This window comes from Gossypium hirsutum, chromosome A06 (assembly GCF_007990345.1).
Source record: "Gossypium hirsutum isolate 1008001.06 chromosome A06, Gossypium_hirsutum_v2.1, whole genome shotgun sequence".
Classification (NCBI taxonomy): Eukaryota; Viridiplantae; Streptophyta; class Magnoliopsida; order Malvales; family Malvaceae; genus Gossypium; species Gossypium hirsutum.
Genome location: NC_053429.1, coordinates 33,963,464 through 33,989,019, shown reverse-complemented (window position 1 = coordinate 33,989,019; position 25,556 = coordinate 33,963,464). Strand labels below are relative to the sequence as shown.

General features: G+C 30.3%; 5 protein-coding genes across 11 annotated transcripts; 1 reads left to right on the top strand and 4 right to left on the bottom strand.

Moving 5' to 3' along the window:
* The first annotated feature begins 2,363 nt into the window (after positions 1-2,363).
* On the top strand, positions 2,364-5,096 carry LOC107963324 (protein PEROXIN-4). 2 transcript variants are annotated; one of them, XM_041115817.1, is made up of 6 exons: positions 2,364-2,518; positions 2,725-2,803; positions 2,966-3,085; positions 3,207-3,335; positions 3,869-3,998; positions 4,869-5,096. In XM_041115817.1, exons 2-6 carry the CDS (start codon positions 2,798-2,800, stop codon positions 4,955-4,957), a joined length of 474 nt encoding a protein of 157 aa, XP_040971751.1. In that variant the 5' UTR covers positions 2,364-2,518; positions 2,725-2,797; the 3' UTR covers positions 4,958-5,096. The 2 variants fall into 2 exon arrangements, with proteins under 2 accessions (XP_040971751.1, XP_040971752.1); XM_041115818.1 differs by having other exon boundaries at positions 2,517-2,632.
* A 142-nt stretch (positions 5,097-5,238) lies between these two features.
* LOC107962883 (putative hydrolase YtaP) lies at positions 5,239-8,702 on the bottom strand. 3 transcript variants are annotated; one of them, XM_041115815.1, is made up of 13 exons: positions 8,342-8,702; positions 8,154-8,238; positions 7,944-8,024; positions 7,576-7,704; positions 7,270-7,479; positions 6,896-7,036; positions 6,722-6,812; positions 6,497-6,567; positions 6,342-6,411; positions 6,078-6,130; positions 5,879-5,972; positions 5,668-5,765; positions 5,239-5,540 (listed from the first exon to the last, which is right to left on the bottom strand). In XM_041115815.1, exons 5-13 carry the CDS (start codon positions 7,294-7,296, stop codon positions 5,451-5,453), a joined length of 735 nt encoding a protein of 244 aa, XP_040971749.1. In that variant the 5' UTR covers positions 7,297-7,479; positions 7,576-7,704; positions 7,944-8,024; positions 8,154-8,238; positions 8,342-8,702; the 3' UTR covers positions 5,239-5,450. The 3 variants fall into 3 exon arrangements, with proteins under 3 accessions (XP_040971749.1, XP_040971748.1, XP_040971750.1); XM_041115814.1 differs by having other exon boundaries at positions 7,944-8,035; positions 8,342-8,648; XM_041115816.1 differs by having other exon boundaries at positions 6,983-7,036; positions 8,342-8,648.
* LOC121203325 (uncharacterized) lies at positions 7,363-8,519 on the bottom strand. The gene is made up of 5 exons (XM_041115388.1): positions 8,342-8,519; positions 8,154-8,230; positions 7,944-8,024; positions 7,576-7,704; positions 7,363-7,479 (listed from the first exon to the last, which is right to left on the bottom strand). Exons 1-5 carry the CDS (start codon positions 8,517-8,519, stop codon positions 7,363-7,365), a joined length of 582 nt encoding a protein of 193 aa, XP_040971322.1.
* Positions 8,703-11,889: 3,187 nt separating the features above from the next.
* Positions 11,890-15,995, bottom strand: LOC107962884 (putative esterase YitV). Of its 4 annotated transcripts, none has more exons than XM_016899436.2 (13): positions 15,707-15,995; positions 15,543-15,619; positions 15,377-15,457; positions 14,993-15,121; positions 14,833-14,919; positions 14,552-14,605; positions 14,184-14,274; positions 14,020-14,090; positions 13,870-13,939; positions 13,433-13,485; positions 12,887-12,980; positions 12,693-12,787; positions 11,890-12,127 (listed from the first exon to the last, which is right to left on the bottom strand). In XM_016899436.2, the coding sequence occupies exons 1-13, from the start codon at positions 15,975-15,977 to the stop codon at positions 12,041-12,043; spliced, it is 1,260 nt and encodes a 419-aa protein (XP_016754925.2). In that variant the 5' UTR covers positions 15,978-15,995; the 3' UTR covers positions 11,890-12,040. The 4 variants fall into 4 exon arrangements, 2 of the variants coding, with proteins under 2 accessions (XP_016754925.2, XP_016754926.2); XM_016899437.2 differs by having other exon boundaries at positions 14,020-14,045; positions 15,707-15,993; XR_005928731.1 differs by lacking the exon at positions 11,890-12,127 and having other exon boundaries at positions 12,687-12,787; positions 13,392-13,485; positions 15,707-15,993.
* Positions 15,996-18,341: 2,346 nt separating this feature from the next.
* On the bottom strand, positions 18,342-24,450 carry LOC107962885 (protein tesmin/TSO1-like CXC 6). The gene is made up of 9 exons (XM_016899438.2): positions 24,293-24,450; positions 23,824-24,190; positions 23,248-23,355; positions 22,514-22,691; positions 21,854-22,210; positions 21,316-21,419; positions 21,111-21,208; positions 19,127-19,546; positions 18,342-18,886 (listed from the first exon to the last, which is right to left on the bottom strand). Exons 2-9 carry the CDS (start codon positions 24,183-24,185, stop codon positions 18,618-18,620), a joined length of 1,896 nt encoding a protein of 631 aa, XP_016754927.1. The 5' UTR covers positions 24,186-24,190; positions 24,293-24,450; the 3' UTR covers positions 18,342-18,617.
* Between the last annotated feature and the right edge of the window lie 1,106 nt (positions 24,451-25,556).

The following is a 25,556-nucleotide window of genomic DNA, read 5'->3' as shown; positions in this document are numbered from 1 at the left end:
TCTTTATTTTATTTTATTTATTTATTATTAACTTTAAAAATTTTGAAATATATATTTGAAATATTTTATTAATATATATTTTGAATTTACTTTTTAAAATTTTAAATATTATTTTTTTAATATTTAAATATTTAAATATTTTAAACTTTTAAATTTATTATTAGTTTTATAATAATTTAAATATTATTTAATTTATTTTATAATATTTTAAATTATAATTTTTAAAGATATTTAAACTATTTTTTAATTTCTATTTAAAAGTTAAAAATAATATTTTATTTTAAAAAGTGAAATTTGAATTAATAAAAAAATTAAAAAATATTTTTCATTTTCTAAAAATACTGTAAATTTTAGTTTTTTATTATCTTTTGTCTTTTTCTTTAAATTTTTTTCTTTTTTTAAGTTTTTTCTTTTTTCTTGTTTTATTTTGTTTATTTATTTATTTATTTTTTGTTATTAGTTTTAAAAAATTTAAAATGTGTATTTGAAATGTTTTATAATATATATATTTTTAAATTTTAAATATTATTTTAATTTATTTTTTAAATTTTGAATATTATTTTTTAAACATTAAATATATATTTTTTAAATTTGTTTTTTTTACTTTTTTTTAACTTTTGTCATTTCTCTGACATTTTTTATTTTTTTCTTAATCTTTATTTATTTATTTTATTTTATTATTATTAATTTTAAAAAACTTGAAATGTATATTTAAAATGTTTTATAATATATATTTTTTAAATTTTAAATATATATTTGAAATTATTTTTCTAAATTTTAAATATTATTTTTAAATCATTGTTTAAAAATTTAAATATTATTTTTTAAATATTAAATATATTTTTAATAATATAAAACGTTTAAATATTTTAAAGATATGACTTTTAAAATTTATTATTAGTATTATAATATTTTAAATGTATATTTTAATTTGTTTTATAATTTTTTTAATTATGATTTTTAAATTATTTTAAATTATGATTTTGAAATTATTTAAAATATATTATTTTTAAAGATATGACATTTCAAATTTATTATTTGTTTTATAATATTTTAAATTTATATTTTAAATATTTTTTAAATTTTAAATATAATTTTTATAAATTATTAATTTTAAAATTAATTTTAAAGATATTTAAATGTTTTTTAAATTAAATTTAAAATTGTAAGAATTAATATTTTATTTGATGGAGCCATTTAGAATGACTCCATCACTTTATATTGTACTTTTTTATTTTTTAATATAATAATTTAATGTTTAAAAAAATAATATTCAAAATTTAAAAAATAATTTAAAGTAATATTTAAAATTTAAAAAATATATATATTATAAAACATTTCAAATATACATTTTAAATTTTTTAAAATTAATAACAAAAAATAAATAAACAAAATAAAACAAGAAAAAATATATAACTTAAAAAAAATTAAAGAAAAAGACAAAAGATAATAAAAAACTAAAATTTACAATATTTTTAGAAAATGAAAAATATTTTTTAATTTTTTTTATTAATTCAAATTTCACTTTTTAAAATAAAATATTATTTTTAACTTTTAAATAGAATTTAAAAAATAGTTTGAATATCTTTAAAAATAATTTAAAAATTATAATTTAAAATATTATAAAACAAATTAAATAATATTTAAATTATTATAAAACTAATAATAAATTTTAAAGTTTAAAATATTTAAATATTAAAAAATAATATTTAAAATTTTAAAAAGTAAATTCAAAATATATATTAATAAAATATTTCAAATATATATTTCTAAATTTTTAAAGTTAATAATAATAAATAAATAAAATCAAATAAATAAATAAAATAAAGAGAAAAAGACAAAAGTAAAATAAAAAAGTAAAAAAAAAAGAAGAGAAAGTGACTGACATATACAGGTGGTGTCATTCTACATGGTTCCACCAAAAAATTAATTTTTTATGTTCCCTGCTGACGTGGCAAGTTAGTGGCGCCAAATAATTTGGCTCCACCAATTTTTACTTTAGATTTTAGGTTATTTTAGTGTTCAATTAAAAAAGTGGGTCATTTTGATACTTAATTAAAATTAAAGGGTTATTTTGATAAAAAAAGCCAAAAAATAATAATAGACTACCAAAAAAATTATGCATTTAGATTCAAATTATTAATAAGTACAATATTTATAATTTAATTTATATATTTTAAATATTCTCCACAATATATTTAAGTTATCGTTTAACAATTATTGAACGGTTATATTGACGGAATAACTTGATTAATAAGATATTAATACATTTTGAAAATTGGGTCATAGTTTAAGGAGATTGATAAAATTAATCCAAAAATAAAATATAGTAAAACGCGGAAGTTTGGGATCAATCTAAAATTTGGGTCATAGTTTAAGGCGATATGATGAAATTGATCCAAAAATAAAACAGATAGTAAAAGACGGAATGAAAGCACCCGCATAGAGCTTTCACTTTTCATCATCATCAAAACCAAAAAGACCCACCAAAGAAGCTTCCTTTTTCTCTCTTCTTCAGGTCAGATTCTAATAAGCTCTCTTTTCTTTTCTTCTTTTAATTATCAATATGTCTGTTTTAATTAATTTCTTTAATCGATAACTTATTTGATTTGATCCCTAAAAAGAACATTTGGTAATTAATTATTTTTCTCTGTTTGCAAATAATACACAATTTATGGTGTAAAATTCGTTAACAATGTTACTCTTTTACATTCAAATTTGCAGCTCTCTGTCTTGTTGATATATAAATATAGAATCTTTCTTGAAGTATCTTTGAATTTACAGCAAGCAACGAAAAATGCAGGTTAGTTTATGCTTCTAAAGATTGCTCCTTTTTTTGGGTTTAATTATGTATTTTGCTGTGTATTTGGATGAAATTAACGGTAATTACCTGAGAATTTTAGTGTGTGTTCTTGTCAAAATCAATTATTTCTTTTGACTACTATGTGGAAATCTTTATGTGAAGGCATCAAGAGCGAGGTTGTTCAAGGAATACAAAGAGGTTCAGCGAGAGAAGGCGGCTGATCCCGATATTCAACTAGTTTGTGATGATTCCAACATATTTAAGTGGACTGCTCTTATCAAGGTTGGGTGGAAGTAAAAAAGGAGGAAAAAAAGAAATATAGTATACCATAGACATTTTTGTTCTTTTGATTCTGTCTTAAATTATATGACCTCTTTTTTTTTTTTTTTATACATATATATAGGGACCATCTGAGACACCTTATGAAGGCGGAGTCTTCCAGCTTGCTTTTGCTGTCCCTGAGCAGTACCCTTTGCAGCCTCCTCAAGTGCGGTTCTTGACAAAAATATTTCATCCCAATGTGCATTTCAAGGTATGAATTGTTTGGCTTGATTTCCTTGTATGCTTTGCTTTAATTGGACATCGTAAAATGGAAGGGAAGAAAGATGTGCCAAGGCTTAAGATAGTGGCCTAATATCTCATGATTTCCCATTCCTTTATCGAATTGGGAATTGATTGGTGTTTTCAACTTGGCAGCCATGATTGCCAAACAAAGATCTTTATGGAGAAGCAGTCCTTATTCACCATGGAACCTATTAGTTTCTGTATAGTACTGCCTGTATGAATGTAGTTTTTTACTTTTTATCTGCACTTTCGAAGAAATTTGTGAGAACCCTTTATACCAAAAGGTTGTATGAGGCTAACAAAGATTCCAGTTTCATGTAGCCTTTACCTTTTTAAAGTTGTTGCAAACCTCTATATTCTGTCTATGAACTTCACTTAGTTACCAGCAATCTAGGGTATAGAATTGAGATTGGTCATTCGTTCTATTGCCATATGTATATATTGGATTTGAAGATGCTAAATTGAGAAATTAGTCTATATTTATTATATTCTCTCGTTCAGACAGGAGAGATTTGCCTTGATATATTGAAGAATGCTTGGAGCCCTGCATGGACACTTCAGTCTGTTTGTAGGGCTATAATAGCTTTGATGGCTCATCCGGAACCTGATAGCCCGCTTAACTGTGATTCAGGTAAGTTGGTCTATTTTAATGTCTTTCTTTTCTGTTTTTGCATTATGAAGTTACCTAGAGGAATGTTAGAAAATTACCTTAAAACGTAAATTTGACTGCAAAGTTCTCCTTTTACTACTTCTAAGCAGATGTCTACTTATATTTACCATACTGCAAGAAAGTTCTTCAATCTCGAATTGTGTACATATTGCTAGTATGAAAGGTGTCAAAAAGGCCCTTTTTGCAAAACAGTCTGGCCTTATGAACTGAGAAATTAAAAGCAAATTGCATATCATATTGTTCCTGAAACGGTAATTACTAAGCATTGAAGATGTCTCCTATGCCACCTCGCCATAGTTTCTTCTCTTTTTCCTGCCCCATTGATGCAGTAGAAGTACCATGGAGGCCCTTGTACTAGAAGTCTAATTGCATTTTGTCCCCTCTACTAAAAAAATGGGCAAAGTAGTCCCTATACATTAGATCAAAGAGCAAATTGGTCCTTTTGTTAAAACTTTCATCCATTTCTACTATTAAAAACTATTCCTTGTATATTAGCATGAGGTGCACATGGCACACTACATGTAGCTTTCTGGTTATTTCGTCAATCATGTCAGTTTTTAACAGTAAAAATGGATGAAATGTTTTAATAGACAGGACCAATTTGCTCTTAGATGTAACGTACAGCACTAATTTGTCCATTTTTTTACTAAAAGGGAAAAAATGCAATTTAACTCCTAGTATAGGGGTATCCATGATATACTTTTACCCATTGATGCCCTCATTTCTTTGAGCATTGATATATCGGCACCTAATATAAATTCTATAGTACTTCGAGCTGCTTTTTGTTTTTTATTTTATCCCTTAACAGACACCCTTCCCGCTTGTTGGCAGGCAATCTTTTAAGGTCTGGTGATCTCAGAGGATACCAGTCTATGGCAAGAATGTACACCAGACTTGCTGCCATGCCCAAAAAAGGGTGAACATTTATGGTGCTATGAACCGCCTTAAAATTGTAAGAATCGATTATCGTCAGCAATTTACTTTTTCCTTTTAAACTTCATTGTAGAAATTCAAGAATATCTCTTACTTTTCTGATCCAAAAATATCAATTCCCAGCTATATGACTTCTCTATGTTCAGTTTATTTTTGAAACAATAGCAACATAACATTGTAATCTAATGTTGAAACCTTTGGTCTCTGGAAAAAAAAGTATGTTGATATAATCAAAGATTTGAACAGAACAGAGAGAGTAGAACATAACTAGTCTTTTATTGGTAGGCATATTTCATCACTCAAAAAAGAGTTACAGCAATCCAGTTCCAAAAATATGCATCCTTATGGTAGAACCTGAAGCTTATCTCGATTAATTAATGCATCCACTCTTCAGAGTTAACTTAATATCCAGGATTTGAACCTCAACCTCTGTAATCTCTTTCTTTTATTCTCAAACGTCCTTTTCTGTACGGAAAAAAATTACTGCTTGAGGAACCTGTCCATCCAATCACTTGCTTCTTTCACCATTAATGATGTCATTTCATGGCCTATTCCTGGTTGTACAATGAGCTGCATATTAAGAAAACATAACATATGAAATACTAACTCATACTGGTTACCTAAAATCCATCAAAGCCATTAAAGAAACCGAAGTAAGTACTCTTAAGAGTAATTGCCACCTAAAACCCATCCATACCTTAACGTTGTTAGAAGAATGAGCCTTTGCATAAGCCTTGCGAGCCCTCTTTGTGGGAGTTTTTATACCATCAAGGGGACAACGTGGATCGTCAGCACCTAATCAATGGCAACACCAGAATGTACTTGTAACTTAAACAAACTTCTTTCAAGCAATGTAATACATACATAACCAAGGAGGCAAATTCTGACACCCCTCGAATGTCTAGTACCGTTTAATAAGAGCAGAGGTCGTGGTGCAATGGCCGGAATTGAGTAAGGTGAATCAAAAATGGAAGCTAGACCAGGAGCAATCCTATCCCAGACCTATTCAGAAGAACAATAGATGTAATCCAATGTCAGATGATAGCATAAAACAAGCAACTTAAATCAGGGTTAAAACTATCAAATATAATGAATTTATTAACTCACCTTCTTAACAACTTCTTTATCAATTGCACACTTACCTAGATCAATCCTTGCCTCTGAAAACAACAAAATTATTAAAGAGAATCAATGACACAAGTGCTGACGCAGTTCCCTATTGAAATTGATAGGTCATGCCACTCATAATCCGAGGAGCTCACTATTTAACGTGACCAAATATAATCACAACCAAAATAACAATGCAATCTTGTAATCAACTATGTTACAATGAATTAGAAGCAAACCTATCGTAACTTGTATGAACATTACCTTCAAAAACAGCCTTTATACTGTCAACACGAGCCTGCCATTTATCATTGTCTATAGCCCACCTAAATCCCTACACATAAAACATAAAACCTCTGCTTTTGTTTTTTTTTTTCTTTTGATATTTTATGCTTTCAAGAATTAAAAAAAAAATTTACCTGAACACCAATTATTGGAGCAGCAACTGCATAGCGAGTGTCAACAAAGGCAGCAAACCAAGCATGCATTCCTGCAGTTCATGATGCTCACTTAAACTCTACATGCTATATGTCATAAGCATACATGTATATTTCCATTTATATTTACAAGTAGGTGATCCATTTGAGCTCAGCCCCTGAACGGATTCCATATCTCAATCATCTCAAAAATCACACTTAACTAACCTCCGAGTGATTCACCGGTGATTCCAATTCTCTTAGGGTCTATATCCTTTCTTTGAGTTAAATAATCTGCTAGTTTTATCAAATCCCACACCTGATAATGAAAACTTTAGATGAAACAGAACACTTTGGAAATTTAACCATGATAAGCCCTATTAAGTTCTAAATCTCCCCCACCTTTAAGTCTCTTACTTTTTTCGAACAATAGGAGCTAAAAGGCAGAAACAATGACTTGCAATCAACCAAAGAAAACGGAGGAATTACTGTATCAAATAAAAATGGCATTGTATCTCCTTTAATCCATGATGAGACTAGAGCCTGTACTTACAAATAACAGTATGTAATTAGGATCATTTATTGAAAGAAAATATAGAAAGAAATCATATCCTAGATTGGTCCAAATTATTACTTAACCAAAACCATATTCAGCTACACACATGAATACATGTACAAATGTTCTACACCTGAGAGAAAACTACTCTCCTCAAAGGCAATCAATTATGTAATGACTTACGTTAAAAGAAAAAACTTTTGTCGAACATCATTTTTACCATGATTGCTATGAGAATAGAAGTCATCCACGCTATGATGACAAGTTTCCTTTGTCAACTAATGAAGTGAAACTCATTTTAACACAGTTTAAACTAGAGGAAGATCAGATATAGAATAGACACATCTCGATAGGTAGTGAGATTGTGTGCACGTTCACCATGGTACCGAGAATCGATAGCGATGCTTATGTATTCCCTTGAAGCATATGCCTGGAACAAAACAGAGGAAAACAAAAGGGAACAAAAATGATTGAACTCATCATAGTGAATAACAACTAATAAGTAAGGGCAGAGATATATAGCTACCTCAAGCAATGGCCGCACCCACTCTTTGTTCTTATTGGTACTATGCAGAAAAACAACAGCGGGCCTTCTCTTCTGTTTGCTGTCTTTCAAGCTTAGGATTAACACTGGCAACCTTCCTTGCTCTCCAGCCTATAAGCAATAGCCATAAAGTAATTAAGCTTTTCTTCACATGCCATTTCAGGTATGTTTATTATGTGAATTACCATTAATATAACAAGCTTTTGAAATTTTGAATATGTAGTTTACTAATTCTGACATGTTAAAACTAGCTTATTTTATAAATCTGATTACTTGAATGCTTCGGTTTAACCCAATAGATTATTTCAGCAACTAAAATAGAAAAATAAATACATGAAAATCCCAATTACCTCAGTGTGCAAATAGAAGTTTTCCTCTCTAAGTCGTTGCTTAAGATTTTTAATATCAGCCTTTGGACAAGATTCCATTGCCTGGTGAAAACCTTTCAACCAAAACATTTAGCTAATAAAAGCTCACTAAATCAAACATTTGGTATCACCAAACTGCTCAAAACAAACCCATTTCTGGAAAAAAAAATTAAAAAAGGGACAGAAATAGACCTCGCTGAAGGTTGGTGTAGGAACTTGTTGAAACAAAGGATGGCGCGCAGGTTTTGAAGGTTCCACAGTCAAAGGAACTAAGAATCTACAAAAAAAGAAAAAAAGAAAAAGAAAAATGTGGTTTAAGTACATGGTAAGTTGAATCATTGAAATGGTAGTAAAATTCAGAGTGGGGTTAAGGTTTTGACCTTGAGGAGATCGTCTGGTACGAAGAAGATGAAGGAACTGAGAACGAATCTTGTGAGCACCATTAATAGCAGGAGCACTATGTTGTATTCCCAGTGCTCCTCCATGGCCCAACCAGAAGAAGAAGACGAAGAAACAGATGAGTGGGGAAATTGAAGAAGAAGAGATGATGTTTGTCATGTTTTTAGAAGGGAAATGGGTTCTAAAAGTGGAAAAGTTTGTTGGGTATTTAAGTTTGGATGATGCTAAAGACTTGTAATGTATGCGAACTGCAATGAAGCTATGCTGTGACTGCTAGCAAATGGTAAAACCTGAATCACTCAATTGTGGAGACTCGGAAGATTCTTGACTGATTTTTCCATTAATTGAGTGATGAATATGGTGCATATTTGGTGTTTTTCATTTGGTATTTAGAACTTTTTTTTTTTTGAATGATGAATATAGAGCATATTTGGTATTTCATACCCTATAGAAATTTTTAATTCCATGGATTGAGATCTTTAAATTGTATTTAAAAGAATAAAAAAATACAACATATGAAAAAAAAAATCTTAATTCCGCTTGTGAAGTTAAAAATTTTAATCTCGCCTGTGGAGTTAAAAACACAGAAGAAATACCGTAAGACATTTTTTTCTCATACCATTGATAACATGCCATTGACTAATGAAATGATTGTTGATTAATCAGACCGATTGTGAACCGATTTAATAAGTATTTTAAATAATTTAGATTTTTATTTTATATAATGTTTTATTTTTTTAATTTACAAAATTGATATATTATAAAAAATGTATTTTTTTATAAATTAAATAATGCTGATTTATTCTTTTATATTTTTCTGCATTTTAATATTTTATATAATGTTTTAATCATTTTTAGTTTATATAATTTATATATTATAAAAATTTTGAATTTTCTGAATCTAATATATTTTTATATAATTTATAAATGTATGATTTTTTATTTTTTATTTTGAATATTTTTAATGAATGTCATACCATCAATTACCATAATACCATTTGTAAGTTATGTCACATGGTACATTTTCATTGGTTGAACATACCACCTATATATATATTTTTAACATTGTTAATTTTTTGGAACAAAAATTATAATTAAATGATAGTTTAGGACCTTAGGTATCAAAATGAGACAATGATTTACGTGAGTATAGTTTAGACGTTAAATATAAGCCTTTTAAAATCGTTATTTTACTTTAATATATTTAACTTTTTAAAAGATAAAACATATAATTCTATAATTTATAATAAACACTAAAATATTTAAATAACATATTTATAAACTATTCTTTCTTTATATGTTTTTATTTTTAATAATCTTATAAAAAGTTCCGATTATATATTTTTTTGACACATGTCTAAAACTAACTATAGTCCCTCCTCAACTTATAAATAAGATGATAATGCACTTTAACACGCTTGAACTCACATCTTTTTACATTGATAATAATACTCATGCCAATCGAGTTAGAACTCAATTGAGCTTTCTTTATATGTTAAATGCAAATTAAAATTATTATAAATAATTAATAATTATCAAAGTGAGTCAAGGCAAAACATTTATGGATGTGTGTATTATCTTAATAATGATAGTAATATTTAGTTTGAAGTGCCTTTTTAGTCTCTATATTTGTGTAGAATTTGAGATTTGATATATGTACTTTAAAAGTTAAAAATTTAATTTTTTTTATTTAAAATAATTATTCTAATCATTATCATTATTGGTAATTGCTATTAAAATTTGTAAATTTAATAAGTTTACTTTTTATTATGAGGACAGCTTAATAAAAATGTTAAGTTCACAAATTTTGAAAAAATGTTTATGATTTAATGGCTAAACTCAGATTTTTAAATGAAAAAAATAAGAGAACACAATTTTAATTTCTTTTTAGTATAAGGATCAAATCTCAAATTTTATTAAAGTATAAGGACTAACAATATATATTAACCTAATATTTTAAATTTTAAATTCAGAACTGGAAGCAACGCAAAGCATATTAAATAATAAACCATTTGTCCCAATCGCTATTTCTAGTTAAACTTCCATGAGGATGCGTGACCTCCGTTTCCATTTTTTATTTTTATAAACTTTCATTTTAGACATTAAAAAAACTTTGCAAAATACGCACCAAATTGACATTTTGTTACTCTCGTTAAAATGGGTAACGAAAACCCAGGTGGAATTTGTATAAAATTTTGATATTAATATTTTTCATCTATCAAAAAGGAAAAAAAGAAAAAGGGTGTAGCATTGATAACCCAATCAACCACAGCGTAAGCCAAGTTAAAAAACCAAGTCTTTCGTGGATTGCAGAGTGAAAAAAAAAAAGTATGGGGAAAAAGTTCCAAAGGGAGAGTCCTCGACAATAGATAGGAGATTGAAGGAAAAATCTAAAGCAACGAATGATATATGTTTTTATTTAAGTTAATATAATATGCAAAACGTATTTTCTTTGAAAGTCCTTTGAATGGCTGTGTGAACTGAATCCAAATTTTTGGTTAAATTATTTCTTTTTGTTGAAGTAGCTATTTTTTTGGGATTTTATTTCGGTTTAAGTGTTAATTTAATTTCTATTGTATTTCTATTTATGAGTTATGAATAATTCTAGACGTTGTGTAAAAAAGAACTATTTTAAATTTAAATCTTTTAAGTTATTGTAAAACATTATATTCTTCATCTCGAACCATTGTAGAAAGCTTATCTTCCATCTCCTTGCTTTCCTTTCACAGTTTCTTCTCATCATTGTCGCGGCACTACTGCACCTGAAAAGTACGGGAATAAGCAAAGAAAAATTTTACCAATTTTTAGGATTCTTCATTTATAAATAAAAGAAAGCAGTGACTAAAATGATATTGGTTTAGTTATATGTATAAATTCTAACTGAAAATTTTATTCTTAAGTGAAAAATATCAAAATTTTATACTAAATTTCATGTGATTTTCGTTTCTCATTTTAATTGAAGTGACCAAAATGAATACACTATATAATTTTAGTGCCTATTTTGCAAAGGTTTTTTTTTTGCCTAAAATAAAAGCTTGGGTGATCATATGTAGTTGATTTTTTTTTATTTAAACAGAAAACCAAACGTGATGACTATTATTTTTGGGCAAAATTTTTAATACCCACATACTTTGAACATTTATTAATACTAATAAATAACATTATCATGTCACATGGTTGCTCTTTTTCCTACCAAATAAATAAGGTGACATCGATATTTTAAAGTTAATTAAGACTGCAATTTATCGAGAAAAGGGATACCCATATAATAAATACACATGTAAAATTTGATAATATTTAATGTCCAAAATAATAATTAAGTTAATAGAAGAACATGATTAATACGGATATTAATATGATTTAATTAAATTAAATTAACAAATAGACATCATTGATATTGTACTAATGCTTTGATAACTTAAAATAGTAATAAGATTGTAACATTTCCTATAAATAATAATTATATTTCAATCATTTATCAACTCTAAGTTGAGGAAAACATAGAGAAATTACAACAAAGTCATCAAAAGAAGGGAATTATTTTCTTCTTATTAAGAATTATAAGTACATTAAGAGATTTGATCTCTGAGCTCATCAAATCATTCATGATGAAACATACATATTAGGAAATACATTACATCTACAAACAATAAAAACATAGACAGAGGCCCTTAGAATTATTATTTGAGGAACTGATCAAACCAATCACTCGCTTCTTTCACCATTAATGGTGTCATTTGGTGCCCTATTCCAGGTTCAGCCACAAGCTGCAGACACGGTTCGGTCAGGACGTAAAACATATACATATATGATAAATGCATGTAATGAAGCCTCATTAAATAATAAAGCAAGCATTACAATATGCCAAACATGATTGAACAGATAATATCGCACCAATGCTTATGCACATGTAATATTTATACTTCTTCTAGATCTCTCAATCGGATGGCAGAGAGCCAATAAGAAATTTAAAATTTTTGAGTCATTTCATTTTATGTTGGGATCTTATCAGGTCAAATCCGAATCAAGTCATCAGAATGTTTGTATTAGGTCCGAATCTTAGTTTTCCAGATGGTCATCTCAGGTGGTGTATTTCAAGTTTGGGTTTAAGCTCAGGTTGATAGGATCGAGTTTGTGTTTAGGTTGATATATCAGATCTAATTCCTGCACTATTTGACTAGCACATTGTGAATGTCAATGAATGAGATTTCTACGGGTTTCCCATGCAAAAGTTTGTTACTTGCATAGAAATCATAGCTTTTGAACCTCATCGGTAAACACATAAAAATAGATTTTGTTGACTTTTATAATCATTCAGCAGCAATCCCATACCTTAAACTTGTCTGAATGGGCATCTCCATAAGCCTTGTATGCCCTTGTCTTGGGAATTTCTAAGCCTTCAAGAGGGCAACGGGGATCTTCAGCTCCTATATGTTGTTAAATCCCATAAAAAAAAGTTTTTAACCATACAGGTAAACTTCTAAAACAATTCAATTACAGTGAAATATAAATCTAAAGCATTATACCATTTACAATTAACAAAGGGCGAGGTGCAATAGCCGGCACCGTGTTAGGTGCATCGAACTGAGAGGCTAGACCAGGAGCAATCCTATCCCAAACCTATTCAGAGAAGTAGAACCACAAACGGTGAGCATAAAAGAAGCACACTTAATTCGGCTTGTAAAAGCTGAAACGTATGAAAATGAGTCGGAATGCAGAGTCTGCTAGCAGAACTGAATCATTATATCCTATGCGCCATTTAAGTGCATCTCCGTTTAACTTCAACTCTCCCAAAGATTAAGCATTTTTAACTTGGTGTGCATGTGAGTTATCTTCTTTTTCACAAAGTGACTAAACAATGAAATGATGTGCTAAAAAATTTAGAATATCCATTTAAAAACCAAAGTAAAAATAAAACTCACTCATCCTAAAATGATACTGACAACTGTGAAATAAAACTGAAGTCATCAAGGAACGTTAATGCTCCATTTTAAAAAAAAAAAGTGTGGTAATTGGTAAGTAGCAAGTTACTTGAAATATGCCAGTAATGAGCAGGTATAAACATAACTGACCTTCTCCACCACTTCTTTATCAATTTCATTCTTGCCTAAATCAGTCCTTGCTTCTGCAACAAAAACTTATTTTAGAACATCAGAGAAACAAAAACCAAGTTTCTCACTGAAATGAAGCCAAAGTAACCAATTTCAGTTAGGAGATATAAAGTGTCACTCCTAATCCAATGAACCGGTATAAATCTACTACATGAAATCATTTATGTACAAAGTTATTATTGTTGCAAGAACAATTTTCCATTTCTCCATGTGTTGTACTTCAGAAGGTCCAGTAGAACTACAAGTTTGTTAGCATGAAATTTTAAGTACATAAATAGAGTTAAGATGGCTGCATGCAGTCTCGAGATGGATAAAAGATAACCCTCCCAGAATGAACATAAATCGGTAAAACCAAAAGTTATCAAATTCCCTTTTCGAAGAATCTTGGCACAAGTTACCTTCAAATACAGCCTTTATACTGTCAACTCGAGCCTGCCACTTATCGTTATCTATTGCCCATCGAAATCCCTACAAATATATAACATGACGTTCAGTAATTTTAAAAGTATTTATTAATGCTTATAGGAATTATAGATTTTCAGTTTTACCTGAACACCAATTATTGGGGCTGCCACTGCATAGCGGGTGTCAGCAAAAGCAGCAAACCATGCATGCATTCCTAAGCGTCAATACTAATGATATTAACATAAATTCAACATGAAACAGTGAGCAAATATTTATTATTTCAGTCCTTCAAATTCAGTTAACAAACCTCCAAGTGATTCTCCAGTAATTCCAATCTTAGTAGGATCTATGTCATCTCTCCCGGTTAAATAATCTGCAAGTTTTATCAAATCCCACACCTAAAAGATGGAAAACCATAATGAATAGAAATGCTCAAAAATAACGCAAACATAGTTTAAGGGCTGAAATCACATTGAAAGCTTAAAGTGCCATCTCCATTAAGCCATGACTATCATAGAAATTAAACAGCAGAACTCTGATAGTTCACTTAACTCTTGACAAGTCATGAATTTCCTTTCTATTTTATTATATTTTTTTATCTACTATCAATCATAAAATTCCAATTTAACCAAAGCAGATAAGAAACATAGATGAAACAAATGCTGAATGGCTTACCGTATCAAATATGAATGGCATTGTATCCCCATTTCTCCATGATGATACCAGGGCCTACATTTAGACAGCCAAATGACATTAGGATCATTTTCCAAGTGGTTTACCTCAAAGTATAAAACAAAATTGTACAAATAAGAATCAGGGTTTCTTAGAACTTTCAGTTCACACAAATTACTCTAAAAGAGAAGTCAGCATGTTAATCTTCAGATTCATTTTCTCAAAGCATGCAGTTCAACAAAACAACCCAGATGAAAGAAAGATAAAAGTTAAAATTCATGTACATCTCTATAAGTAGTTAGACTGCTGGCCCGTTCACCATGATAGCGGGAATCGACTCCAATGGCTACATATCCCCGTGAAGCATAAGCCTAGAAAAGAAGACACAACTTAATTTATAGACAATAAGAAGATATCGGCAAATTCAAGGGTCTTTCAGCTTACCTCAAGCAATGGGCGTAACCACTCTTTGCATTTATGAGTACTATGCAGAAAAACAACAGCAGGCCTCTTTTCTTGATTGTTTCCTTTCGTACTTAAAATCAACACGGGCAATTTTCCTTGATCTCCGGCCTATAAATGACCAATATAAATATGTTCTAATTCTTCAAAAATAATGAATTTATATTTGATTTGCTAACTTCATATAATTTCATACACACATTAGTGACTGATTACGAGACACATTTTCAATAAATTAACAAGTAATTTTAAAAATCATTAAAAACATATTATTTTCTAATAGACGGCCTCTTGTGATTCACATAGAAGAGTATGAACTTAAATACTATCATTGCATCAACTATAAATCCTATATAATTAATTTACCTCAGTATGGAGATATAGATTTTCCTCTTTGAGCAGTTCCTTAAGGTTTCCAATGTTAGCCTTTGGACAAGATTCCATTGCCTGGTAAATTTACAATTGAATATAAGTTAAACTTCGTTTCGTAACTGGTCATTTATACAATATCATTTTGAATGGAGAAATTTACCTCACTGAAGGTTGGCGGGGTAACCTCCTGGAACAAAGGCTTAACCACAGGTTTCGCAGGTTCCACAGTCATAGGAACTGAGATTAAGAAAGGGAGTAGGAATTCACATCAACGTAATTATAACATAAACAGAGAAACAAAATGGAAATATATTTATGTATTACCTTGAGCATTTCGTCTGGTACGGAGTAGTTGAAGGAACTGAGATCGGATAGTTCCGGGATCGGAGACTGCGCCGCCGTTAACTTCCATTTCGGTTTCTGTCACTCTGGAGCCGGCGATGGATAAATTTACGATTTGAAATTGGTACTTATAGGGAGTAAGAAGGTGGGGTGGCACGTGTGGAATACAGCACACGTGTCTCGTAGATGATAATAGGTGTCGAGTTATAGTAGTAGGCTGCTGAAGAAAGTAGTAAGAGGAAACAGAAACCATTTTGTTTTTTCCTTTTAAATTAATGGGGATTATACAAGTGGTGGATGCTAAAATATTGAAAAAAAAAAAAGGGTACGGACAGGAAAATTGGTAGTGGACAACGTGGCACGTAAGAAGGAAGCAACCTTTCTTTGTTAATTTTTGTTTGTACACAGTAGAAACTACAAAGCAGCAATTTGCAGGAAGAAACTAGAAATTTGTTTTAAATTAAATTAATTTTTTATTGTTTTGAAACTAGAAATTTGTTTTAAATTAAATTAATTTTTTATTATTTTTAAAAAATTAAAATATAATTTTATTTTTATTAATTTAAAATTTTAAAATTTTTATTAGAGATAAATGAATAATTTTTTATTTTAAGGAAGTCGGTGCCCTACCAACCTCTAAATACCTCACTGTATTATTATTATCTTTTGTATATTATATGAAAATTACATATTTACATAGAGAAATCCCAAAACCAATTTAATAAAGAAACTTATAAATACAATTTACACCGCATATTTCTTAATTTTTTTAAAAAAATTACTTATTTAATCCATTGTATCCTTAAATATTTATGGTTAAAATTATTTAACTCACCAATCTCTTTTAACATTACATGAATTCAAATCTTATATTTTTTTTGCCTCTTTTAATATTGTAATGATAAAAAAAAATCTATAAATAATAAAAACCTTACAAACTATCATGGAAAAATAAGAATTCTTTTCAAAATATTTGTAGATATTGGATTTTGAATACTCCTTGCTCCTTTTCTTAACAATAAATAAATGAATATGTTGATATTTAAATTTAGTTGATTTAGTCCAAATTTATAATATACTCTCTTTATTTTAATGTGACTTTACTTTATAATATTATCACTAACTTTAAACTAATTATACAAATAATTTTTATCATTTAAGAGATGAGGTAAATTGCTACATGGTAACAACTAAGACCACGTGAAAAAAAAATTTGGTGAAAAGAAAATTCCTAAAATACTCTTACAAAAACTAACAAACCTATTATTTAACTAATTTTTTAAGAGATAATATAAACTACTCCTCCTAAATGATTTGTTATTACTGACTCCATTAAACTGCTTTGTCCATGTTGAGGCTTTAATGACTTCCATAAAACTCCATGGAAGCCTTTGAAAGACAAATAAATTTCTATTTTTCTATAATTACTATAATAAAATCTCAAATAATATTGACCAAGGGACTCCATACCTTGTCAATTGTCCATGAATTCCTAAATTTTTCCTAATCTACTCAAGCAAGCTGCCGGAGCAAAACTGAGACGATCTTGCTTTTGGTATGATCAATTTTCAAATATCTTCAACAATTGGGCTATCTTTGAGAACATATTTAAAAAAGTTATACAATTTAAAGATTAAGGACACTTTTTTTTAAAAAATAATTTCACATCTTCAATTTAACACAATAAATAGTGTTATTAATTTGAATCTACTAATAATTTTATAAAAATAGAAACCAGATTATAACGCATTTAAAAATTTTAATCTCAAATTTAATACAAAGATTAACCACAATTAAACCTTTCTATTTTAAAATAATTAAATATTATATTTTAAAATATCTAAAAATACTTGCGTGAGTCCATTGAGATAAACACGAGATTTTTGAAGTTCTATCATGGTTGGTTGGTAAGATGTCAATGAAAAAAATAAATAAACAGGGTTGGTTAGTCAACACTGTTTTGGGGGTAAAAGGAAAGGGAAATTAAGTAAAATAACCATAAAAATCGAAGGAAAATTTTGTTTGATTCAAAGGTGATAACGAGGGACGAAAGTGAAAGGGAGCTCCGTTTTTGTTATCTATCGTTTTGGAAATTGCCTGGAATCAACCGGCATCAACAATGGGAACTTGACAAGTTTTTTACTTTTATTTGTAATTATTTTATTCATATTAATCTTAGATCTTGATAACTTTTTTAATTTGATTCTTCAATTTAGATTTTATCATGATACAATAATGCGATAATCTGAAATTAAATCACATCATTATCTAATTTAAAATATATTTTTTATAATTTCTTTGTACTTCTATCTTATTTTTTTAGATTTTATATAAAATTTTGAAATAAGAACATGACACAATTTTAAAGGGCAAGATCATTACACCTTAACAAAATTCAAATTTAGAGACCAAGCTTTACAAGTTCCGTGACTAGTGTGGGTAAAAAGAAATTTGTTACCGCCAGATTTTTTTTTGACAAAATCCAACCGATTTTTGGAGTTAAAAATTTTCACCACATCTACTAAATAATTATCCATATATATTGTTGTGATAAAACAATCGAGGTATAACAGTAAAAAGGGTAAACACTAGATTAATCATGTGGGAATCGCATGCATTGTGCAACTGATAGAACAAATATTATTAATCAAATATAGTACAACTTAAAGAGTAACTGAAATTTCATTACCCTCTTCCTAACAAAAAAGCCCAAAAATAATAAATTTACCTGTTCCTAATGTTTAAAGATGGATAAGGGACTCTGTGTCTAGCTATAATGGTGTTAATTCCTCAAACAATTGGCCCCAACATCAGATCCAAGAATTAAAAGGCTGCGAGATAATGAAACATAAGAAAGAACGCTGACTGATAGTGAGAGAACTATCTTACTAAGCTAATTTGAGCCTTCAATTCCTACGTTTTTTGTGTCCTCTTTCCCTATGGACGATTCATGTTTTAAAGGAAGATCTGTATTCAAAACAGAAGTGGCTGCAGAGAGTGTCTGACTTATTTCGGCAGGTGCCGGGTTCAGAGATTTCACAATTCCATTAGGATAAGGTTGCTTCTGTCCAACTGCTCTATTTCCAGATTTTATGGCACCGTTCTCTGCAGATTCTTGCTCACTACGTTTTTCACTTAGGGGTGACGGAAAGCACCTTGTTTCTACAGAGGACAAATCATCATTTAAGAACATTAATTAAAAATTTTGTAACTAAGACTTAAAATGGGAATCCAAAACCTAGGTCACAACAATAAACTAAAATCTTCAACATGAGGCAGCAACTTAACCATTAGGAAATTTTTTGAGAAGGAACACTGGTTGGAGTTTGCCCTTTATTTATTATCCAAAACTTATGGGAGTTTAAATTTTGGAGTCTAGATTTGTGAAAACAACTAGCTTACCTTTTATGCTCCCACGAGTGATAAGTTGATTAAGAAAATCACGAAACACTGTCAAAACAAGACTTTCCTGCTCTGCATAAACCTCTGTGCATTCGTGCCCATTTAATGATTTCTGAGTAATATTTTGAGAAGGATCTGTCAATAAATCAGGTGACCCAACTGCCATAAACATTGTATCTTCTTCATCACACATCAATGCACGTGTTCTAGGAGACAAAGGCATTCCGTTTTGCACACTGTCCTCATTTGCTCCACAGTCGCCACTTCTATTTGCATCTCCATGGTTCTCACTCTCACAATCGTCAGTAGCACTACTTAGAACACCATTACCATTCTCACTCATTTCATGCATCTGATTAGATGAAACCGTAGTTTCGATAGAGTCTCCCTTAGCTTGTTGATCCTTTTTGCCACTTTTCTCTGGAGATTGTAACTTTCACATTAGTACTGCTATATGGCATCTTCAACAAAAAGTAACAAAATGTATTAAATTATGAACTTGATAAAAAAAATTTAACCGCAGAAGCCCAAGGTTATAAAGATCCATAGATCATGGAGGGACCAATATAATTAGTAAGACACAGAGTTCAAACCAACCCTTTTTCCTCTTTTGCTGAATGTATGGAACAGGTACCACAAATAAGATGACATTCGTAGGGAATCTATATGAAGCAAATTTTCCTTGCAAAAAAAGTAACAGATAAAAGAGTCTATAACAATCAATTCATCAACCATTAAGTCTTTCAAAGTCTAGAGCACAATAATTTGTCATAGATATAATTTTGAAGTGTAACCAAAGGAAATCTAGTGGACTTCTCAAAGATTATTGTTGTTCTTCTCACCATTTCCATCAATGGTCCCCATCTATATAATATTAACACATTTTTTGGTTGAGTTTTTAACTGATTGTTTCACTCTTTTTGCAATATTTCTTATTATGCCCCCCTATGCTATACAAGTATCAGAAAAGTTTTTCCAATTTCTTTACAAAAAGGAGGGCTCTTCCAGTCACTGTGATGACTTCCAAAAAACTATAGACTTCTGACTTCACAGCTTCAGTTAAGGATGACAACGGGTCAAATAGCTGCAATTTTTGTAAAATACAAATCCATACCCACAAATCTACTTTAAGATCCAAATTCATTTATTATCCACAATAAACCTGAGCACTACTATCCGAATGCAAACCCAATTTTAAAAATTATCCACCAGATATCCAAATCCACTAAATATCTGGATTTCTTAAAAAACTAAATGAAAATTTAAAAAGTAAGGCAGATATTCGAATATCTGAATCTTTTATCTGAAAAATGTAAAGCATATTCAGATAATGGATATACGAATCTAAATAAGTTATCTGCAAAATTAAATCAGTTACGGTTAATGACTATAGTTAATGTAGGCATCTACTGAAGATCGTAATTAGATTATCCGAATCCGCAGTATCCAAATTCACAAAAAGCAAGTCAAATATCCAAATCCAGACTATCTATTGCCATTCCTACCTTTGGTACTTGATCAACACCAGTCTATCTTCTTTTTTTATTTAGAACACCAATTTATCATTTAACAGTATAACAAGAAAGCAAATCCTCTTGGCTTACACAATGCACACTGCACAGTCATTACTTTCCAAATAAAATGCTTCTCAGTTTCGTCTATGCCCATAGTTGTAGTTTTCAAACATAACATCTAAAATGTAAATATAAAAAAGCCAGCTACTTTACCATCATCCCTATAATTCTACAGATGACAAAGCTTTATCATTCACCGCTAAGAAGGGAAACTGTATTGAGAAGAAGCAGATTGCAGGAAGATGCTTTGATACAAGAATAAAATTTGGAAATGTGTTATAGATTGATAGTGCATAAAACACATTCTTTCATTGCGGCAATCTCAGCCATATGATCAGCTAAAAAGTACCAATTAATACTGCAATGAAAAAGAAACAGGAACTTCGGTATTTATGAGTAACAATTATTACCTGCAGCAAGTGCCCTTCCAGCTTCTGATGAAACTAACACCAAAACAGAGCACAACTCCTTCACGTACTGTGGTTGGAGGATGTTCGCCAATGGAGATCTTCAATAATGCAAAATCACACTAATTAGCTCCTAAAAGGGGAAAATGAAACAGAAATGGATGTTTCTGTTAATTACAAGCAGAATAAAAATACACACACTTACTACCTGTACGTGAATTTTGAAGATCCCAATGATGCTTTATTAGCAGTGCCAGAAAGATGAGTAGATAATGGAGAACATGTGGCCAAAAGATCTCTTATATGGTTTTCCTGGTTGGAATTAGATAGATATAATGTTATATTAGTATCCACTTTTCCCTTGAAAGAAGAGAGTAAACCGAAATGCAATTCTTTTGGCTGCATTCTGTAATAATTACTCTCATGAGCGGCTAAGACAAAATTTAAGTGTTCTCTATTCACATACTAAAGCCATCCTTGGCATCAAATTGTGAAGGTACCGTACAGAATAGATTATTCCTATTACTTGATGAGAGAGCCACAAAGTCCACCTATGAATCCTGTCTCATTTGGATACCATCACTAATACAAAAATCATTGATGCCTGATGGTAAGGGTAGCTATAAGATGATCACATAACATAGATAGGATAAAAAAGAATAATTTTTCTCCCAAGATTGCACAAGCCAAATCAGTGCCATTGATCAACCAAGATGATTCTTGCATATAACAATTCAAGGAATTACCTGCTGCTGCTGCTGAACAATCTTGTGAACTGATTGATCTTTCACTGCTAGACCAAATATGATTTCTTCACTTTTTCTCTTCTTAGATGTTGCAGGAATCCCAAAGCCCGATGAACCAACAGCACCGCTAATGGCTGCATTTGCCTGTTGCATGTAAGCCATGGAGTTATGATCTCCATGAACAAGAGCTCTTCTTTCTTCACTTCCTTCAAAGTTCTTGCAGTCCATGCACTTGCAATTCTCAGAGCATAGAATATTAGCTTGGAAGCACTCACAATACTTCTTGAGACAACTGGATTTCTTGCAGTGACACCCTTTATTGTGCTTTCCGACCATTTGGACATCATGTGCATCATCCTAAAGTTGTTTCCAGACAATAAGAAACTTTTAAAACTTGACAAAACCAAGTTTTCACTTGTTTTCTATATAAACAAATATATTGAACCTTGCATATGCCATTTCCACTGATGCAATAACACAATGCCAAACTTCACGTAAAAGTATAAAACCAAAATAATAATAAGAGTAACAGTAATAGACTCAGCTTTACATTATTCTTCAAATTAGAACCTCAAAGGAAGGAAATAAGAAAGGGAATTCTCATCGCCATCAGTTAGCAACATCCATAACAAAGCAGTTTGAAGATGTCAGATAATATACCCTAGTATCCTGAGGTCTGTGTGGACTGCTGGCAATCTTCGGTCTAAATGCATTTGGATTGCGTTCTAAGGTTGTTCCAACTGCTTCTTGCCTTGCTGCCTCATTCTCCACATTGTTATGGCAATTTAAGCAATTGCAACCATTACAATAAAACCCAGAAGAAAAGCACTCACAGTACCTAACAATAACCAAAAACAAAATGCTAAATGGTACCTGATAAATAAATGCAAGATAAAGATGACAGACCACAACCTTTTAGCAACAAGTTCAAACATACTTACAAATATTGGTCCAAATTAAATAAGAAAATTCAATTGATAATAGATCCTAAATACTTGGTGATCGATAAGCCATATAAACCAACTTGGTGTTAGTTAATAGTTATCTAATGAAGATTGTGTCACATTTCCACAAGCAAACCACTGGTTAAGAGGAAAAGATTAGAGATTCAACTAAAAATTTTTCCTCAAAGAGAATATATATATAACTAAGAATAACAGATCATCTACCACAGACAGAGCAAGAAAATGGAGTAAGCAAAAGCAAGATGCAAGTTGAAAAATCACTCTTGTTAGGACAATGCTTCCTAAAAATAGTAAAAGTTAGGCATTTTGCTTAGTTCCACAAAAGATTAACATCACAAACACCATGTAGCACTTTATACTTATGACTTACTGATCGAGCATGTAACTAGAAAGATGAGATAGAATTTAAATATGTGTTAATAAACTTACAACTTCAAGCACCGAGAATTCTTGCAATTGCACTGCTTTTGTTTCTTTGGAGTCCCATCTTTTGCATCAGCATGCACTCTTGGCCTGGACCTTGGGGACTCCTGCTTGCTGGACAAACGTATATATCACAAAGAGTTAAAAACAACATCATGCAACAAGCATATTTCTAGTTACACACAATGTTCTCACTGTTCTACTATCAATAGTGTCAAAAATATTCCAAAGAGGTCTCTTTAAACAGAAAAGGCCGAAGAACCAAAGAACTTACATTGATATTAGAAGTTAAGTTGTTGCTTATTTATAAGACAAGAACAAATAATTGGATTCTAAAATTAGAATATACATACATACATACATACATACATACATACATACATACATGTCACGAAGAAGAAATGAATCTGCTTAAGGATCAACATAAATACGCTTATTTTCAAAACTAAGATCAACATAAATACGCTTATTTTCAAAACTAAGTAAATTTTTATGGTATAAAAACGTGATAATTATTTTCTAACAAATATAGAAAGCACATTAATAATCTAGAGGACACCAGAAGATTGCATGAAAAGCTACCTCAATTGATACGTTTGCGGCGGAAGCTTCTGAACCGGATGAGGCACCCGTTGCATGACGGTAACTGGCTGTGACGGAGGAGGCGGGGGCCGTATTTGAACTAGTGGCACCGGCGGGGACTGAGGCGACTGCACAGTTTGCGGCTGTAAACACAACCGCAATTGGAGTTCCTGCGGTTGCTGCTGAGACTTTGTCGGCAAAGGCGTTTGCGATTGCCATTGCGGTTGAGGCTGCGACTGCAATTGCATCGGATGATCAGGTAACGCCGCATTTCCCGACGCGCGACACCCCGCCGTGAAATCTAATTGCCTCGCCAATTTCTTCGGTGTGAAATCCGAAACCGTTTCTCCTTGCCCAATCATTCAAACTTCATATAAAAAATTATAAATAAATAAACTGACACTGAATTAAATCGAAATTCAAAAGAAAAAAATAAATCGCAGAGCTATGAATTTTCTTTTGATTTTACCATTCAAAATTCCGTTAACCAAAAAAATAAAGTCAAAGGAAAGATTTTGGAGCACTTGCGAGAGCTAAGCCGCCATAGCTAGAGCATTTGTACGGAAGTGTAAGCTTTTTTTTTTTCTTTTTTTTTTCTTCAGTCCCACTTTTCACTATCACTGCCTCAAAATCAAAATCTTTCAATTTGAATTTTTTAAAATAATGGACGGTTAGATTTGTTTCAGACTTAATCAAACGGGTGAAATTGAAAATTTTCTATCGACTGATGAGATTTGGGAGAAGAGTCAGGGTTGAATAATAGCCGTTGGATTACGATATGTTTAGGGCTATTTTCTGGGAAAGTAAAAGGGAGTGGAATTTGGCGCTAATGGAGTCCGAAAGCGATTGAATTCTTGTATTTTTCTTCACACGTGTACGGACAGGATTCGTTTGTGATATAAAATGGACGGAAGATATTCTTCTAAAAGCCTGCAGAAGCAAACGCTATCGCTTTGACCGATTTATGAGGGACCCTCAGATAATTTAAAATTTGGGACTAAAGATATTTACTTCTTGAAATTGAATTCCTATTTCCTGAACTTTCTAAAAAGTATACATTAAAATTCCAAACTCGACTTCCATTTTGGAATTTTTAAAAAAATAAAGAGATTAAAATTTTAAAAATAAAAAATATATAGAATTTGTTTTAATAAAATATATATATAGAATTTAAATCCAAAGTCAAGGGAGATATGGGACATATTGTAACCTATAAATAATTAAAATTTATTATTAAAAACTAAAGTAAAATTAATTTTATGTAAGTCCAGAAAATATAATATTTAAAAAAAAATCAGGAATATATATATATAGATAGATACTAAAGCAACAAATAAGTAGTGAACGTTGTTGGAACCATTCCTCCACAGTCAACTTCAAATTGACGAAACCAATATATTACTTAAAAAGATAATCTAGAAAATTTTCATTTTTTCAGCAGGTTGGGCATGCGTTCTAAAAGCTAAGTCAGCAGTTAAAATGTGAAAAATTATTTTAAATACGTTAATTAAAAAAACAAAAATTCAGAAAATTTTCAGATACTATAAGAAATGTTAAAAAATTTACTTGGCGTCAACTAAAATAGCTCCATACCTATCAAACATTGACCCGATTAGGGGTTATTTTAAGGCTCATTTGTTTGGGCGATTAACTGTGGTGCGGTGCGTTTAACTTATTTTTTGTCTCACGCTACAGTATCGCTACAGTATCTAATTTCACCGCCACTGCTGTTT

Bases quoted from the DNA above. Each gene is read 5' to 3' on its own strand.
- LOC107962885 (XM_016899438.2), bottom strand. From the start codon at position 24,185: ATGATTGGGCAAGGAGAAACGGTTTCGGATTTCACACCGAAGAAATTG. The intron at 19,547-21,110 runs GTAATAATTGTT...TACAATCTCCAG, and splicing joins TGGAAGGGCACTTGCTGCAG to AGAAAAGTGGCAAAAAGGAT. The intron at 18,887-19,126 runs GTAAGCTAGTTG...TGTCCTCTGTAG, and splicing joins CACTCGTGGGAGCATAAAAG to AAACAAGGTGCTTTCCGTCA.
- LOC107962883 (XM_041115815.1), bottom strand. From the start codon at position 7,296: ATGACTTCTATTCTCATAGCAATCATG. The intron at 6,813-6,895 runs GTGGGGGAGATT...TTTCATTATCAG, and splicing joins AAAAAGTAAGAGACTTAAAG to GTGTGGGATTTGATAAAACT. The intron at 5,766-5,878 runs GTACTAGACATT...GCCATTGATTAG, and splicing joins ACCTCTGCTCTTATTAAACG to GTGCTGACGATCCACGTTGT.
- LOC121203325 (XM_041115388.1), bottom strand. From the start codon at position 8,519: ATGACAAACATCATCTCTTCTTCTTCAATTTCCCCACTCATCTGTTTC. The intron at 8,025-8,153 runs GTCTATTTCTGT...GGTTTTCACCAG, and splicing joins CTACACCAACCTTCAGCGAG to GCAATGGAATCTTGTCCAAA. The intron at 7,705-7,943 runs GTAATTGGGATT...TATTGCTTATAG, and splicing joins ACTTCTATTTGCACACTGAG to GCTGGAGAGCAAGGAAGGTT.
- LOC107962884 (XM_016899436.2), bottom strand. From the start codon at position 15,977: ATGGTTTCTGTTTCCTCTTACTACTTTCTTCAGCAGCCTACTACTATA. The intron at 15,458-15,542 runs GTAAATTTCTCC...TAAATTTACCAG, and splicing joins CCCCGCCAACCTTCAGTGAG to GCAATGGAATCTTGTCCAAA. The intron at 14,275-14,551 runs GTAAGCCATTCA...TCCATCTTTTAG, and splicing joins TGCCATTCATATTTGATACG to GTGTGGGATTTGATAAAACT.
- LOC107963324 (XM_041115817.1), top strand. The intron at 3,086-3,206 runs GTTGGGTGGAAG...ACATATATATAG, and splicing joins AGTGGACTGCTCTTATCAAG to GGACCATCTGAGACACCTTA. The intron at 3,999-4,868 runs GTAAGTTGGTCT...GCTTGTTGGCAG, and splicing joins CCCGCTTAACTGTGATTCAG to GCAATCTTTTAAGGTCTGGT.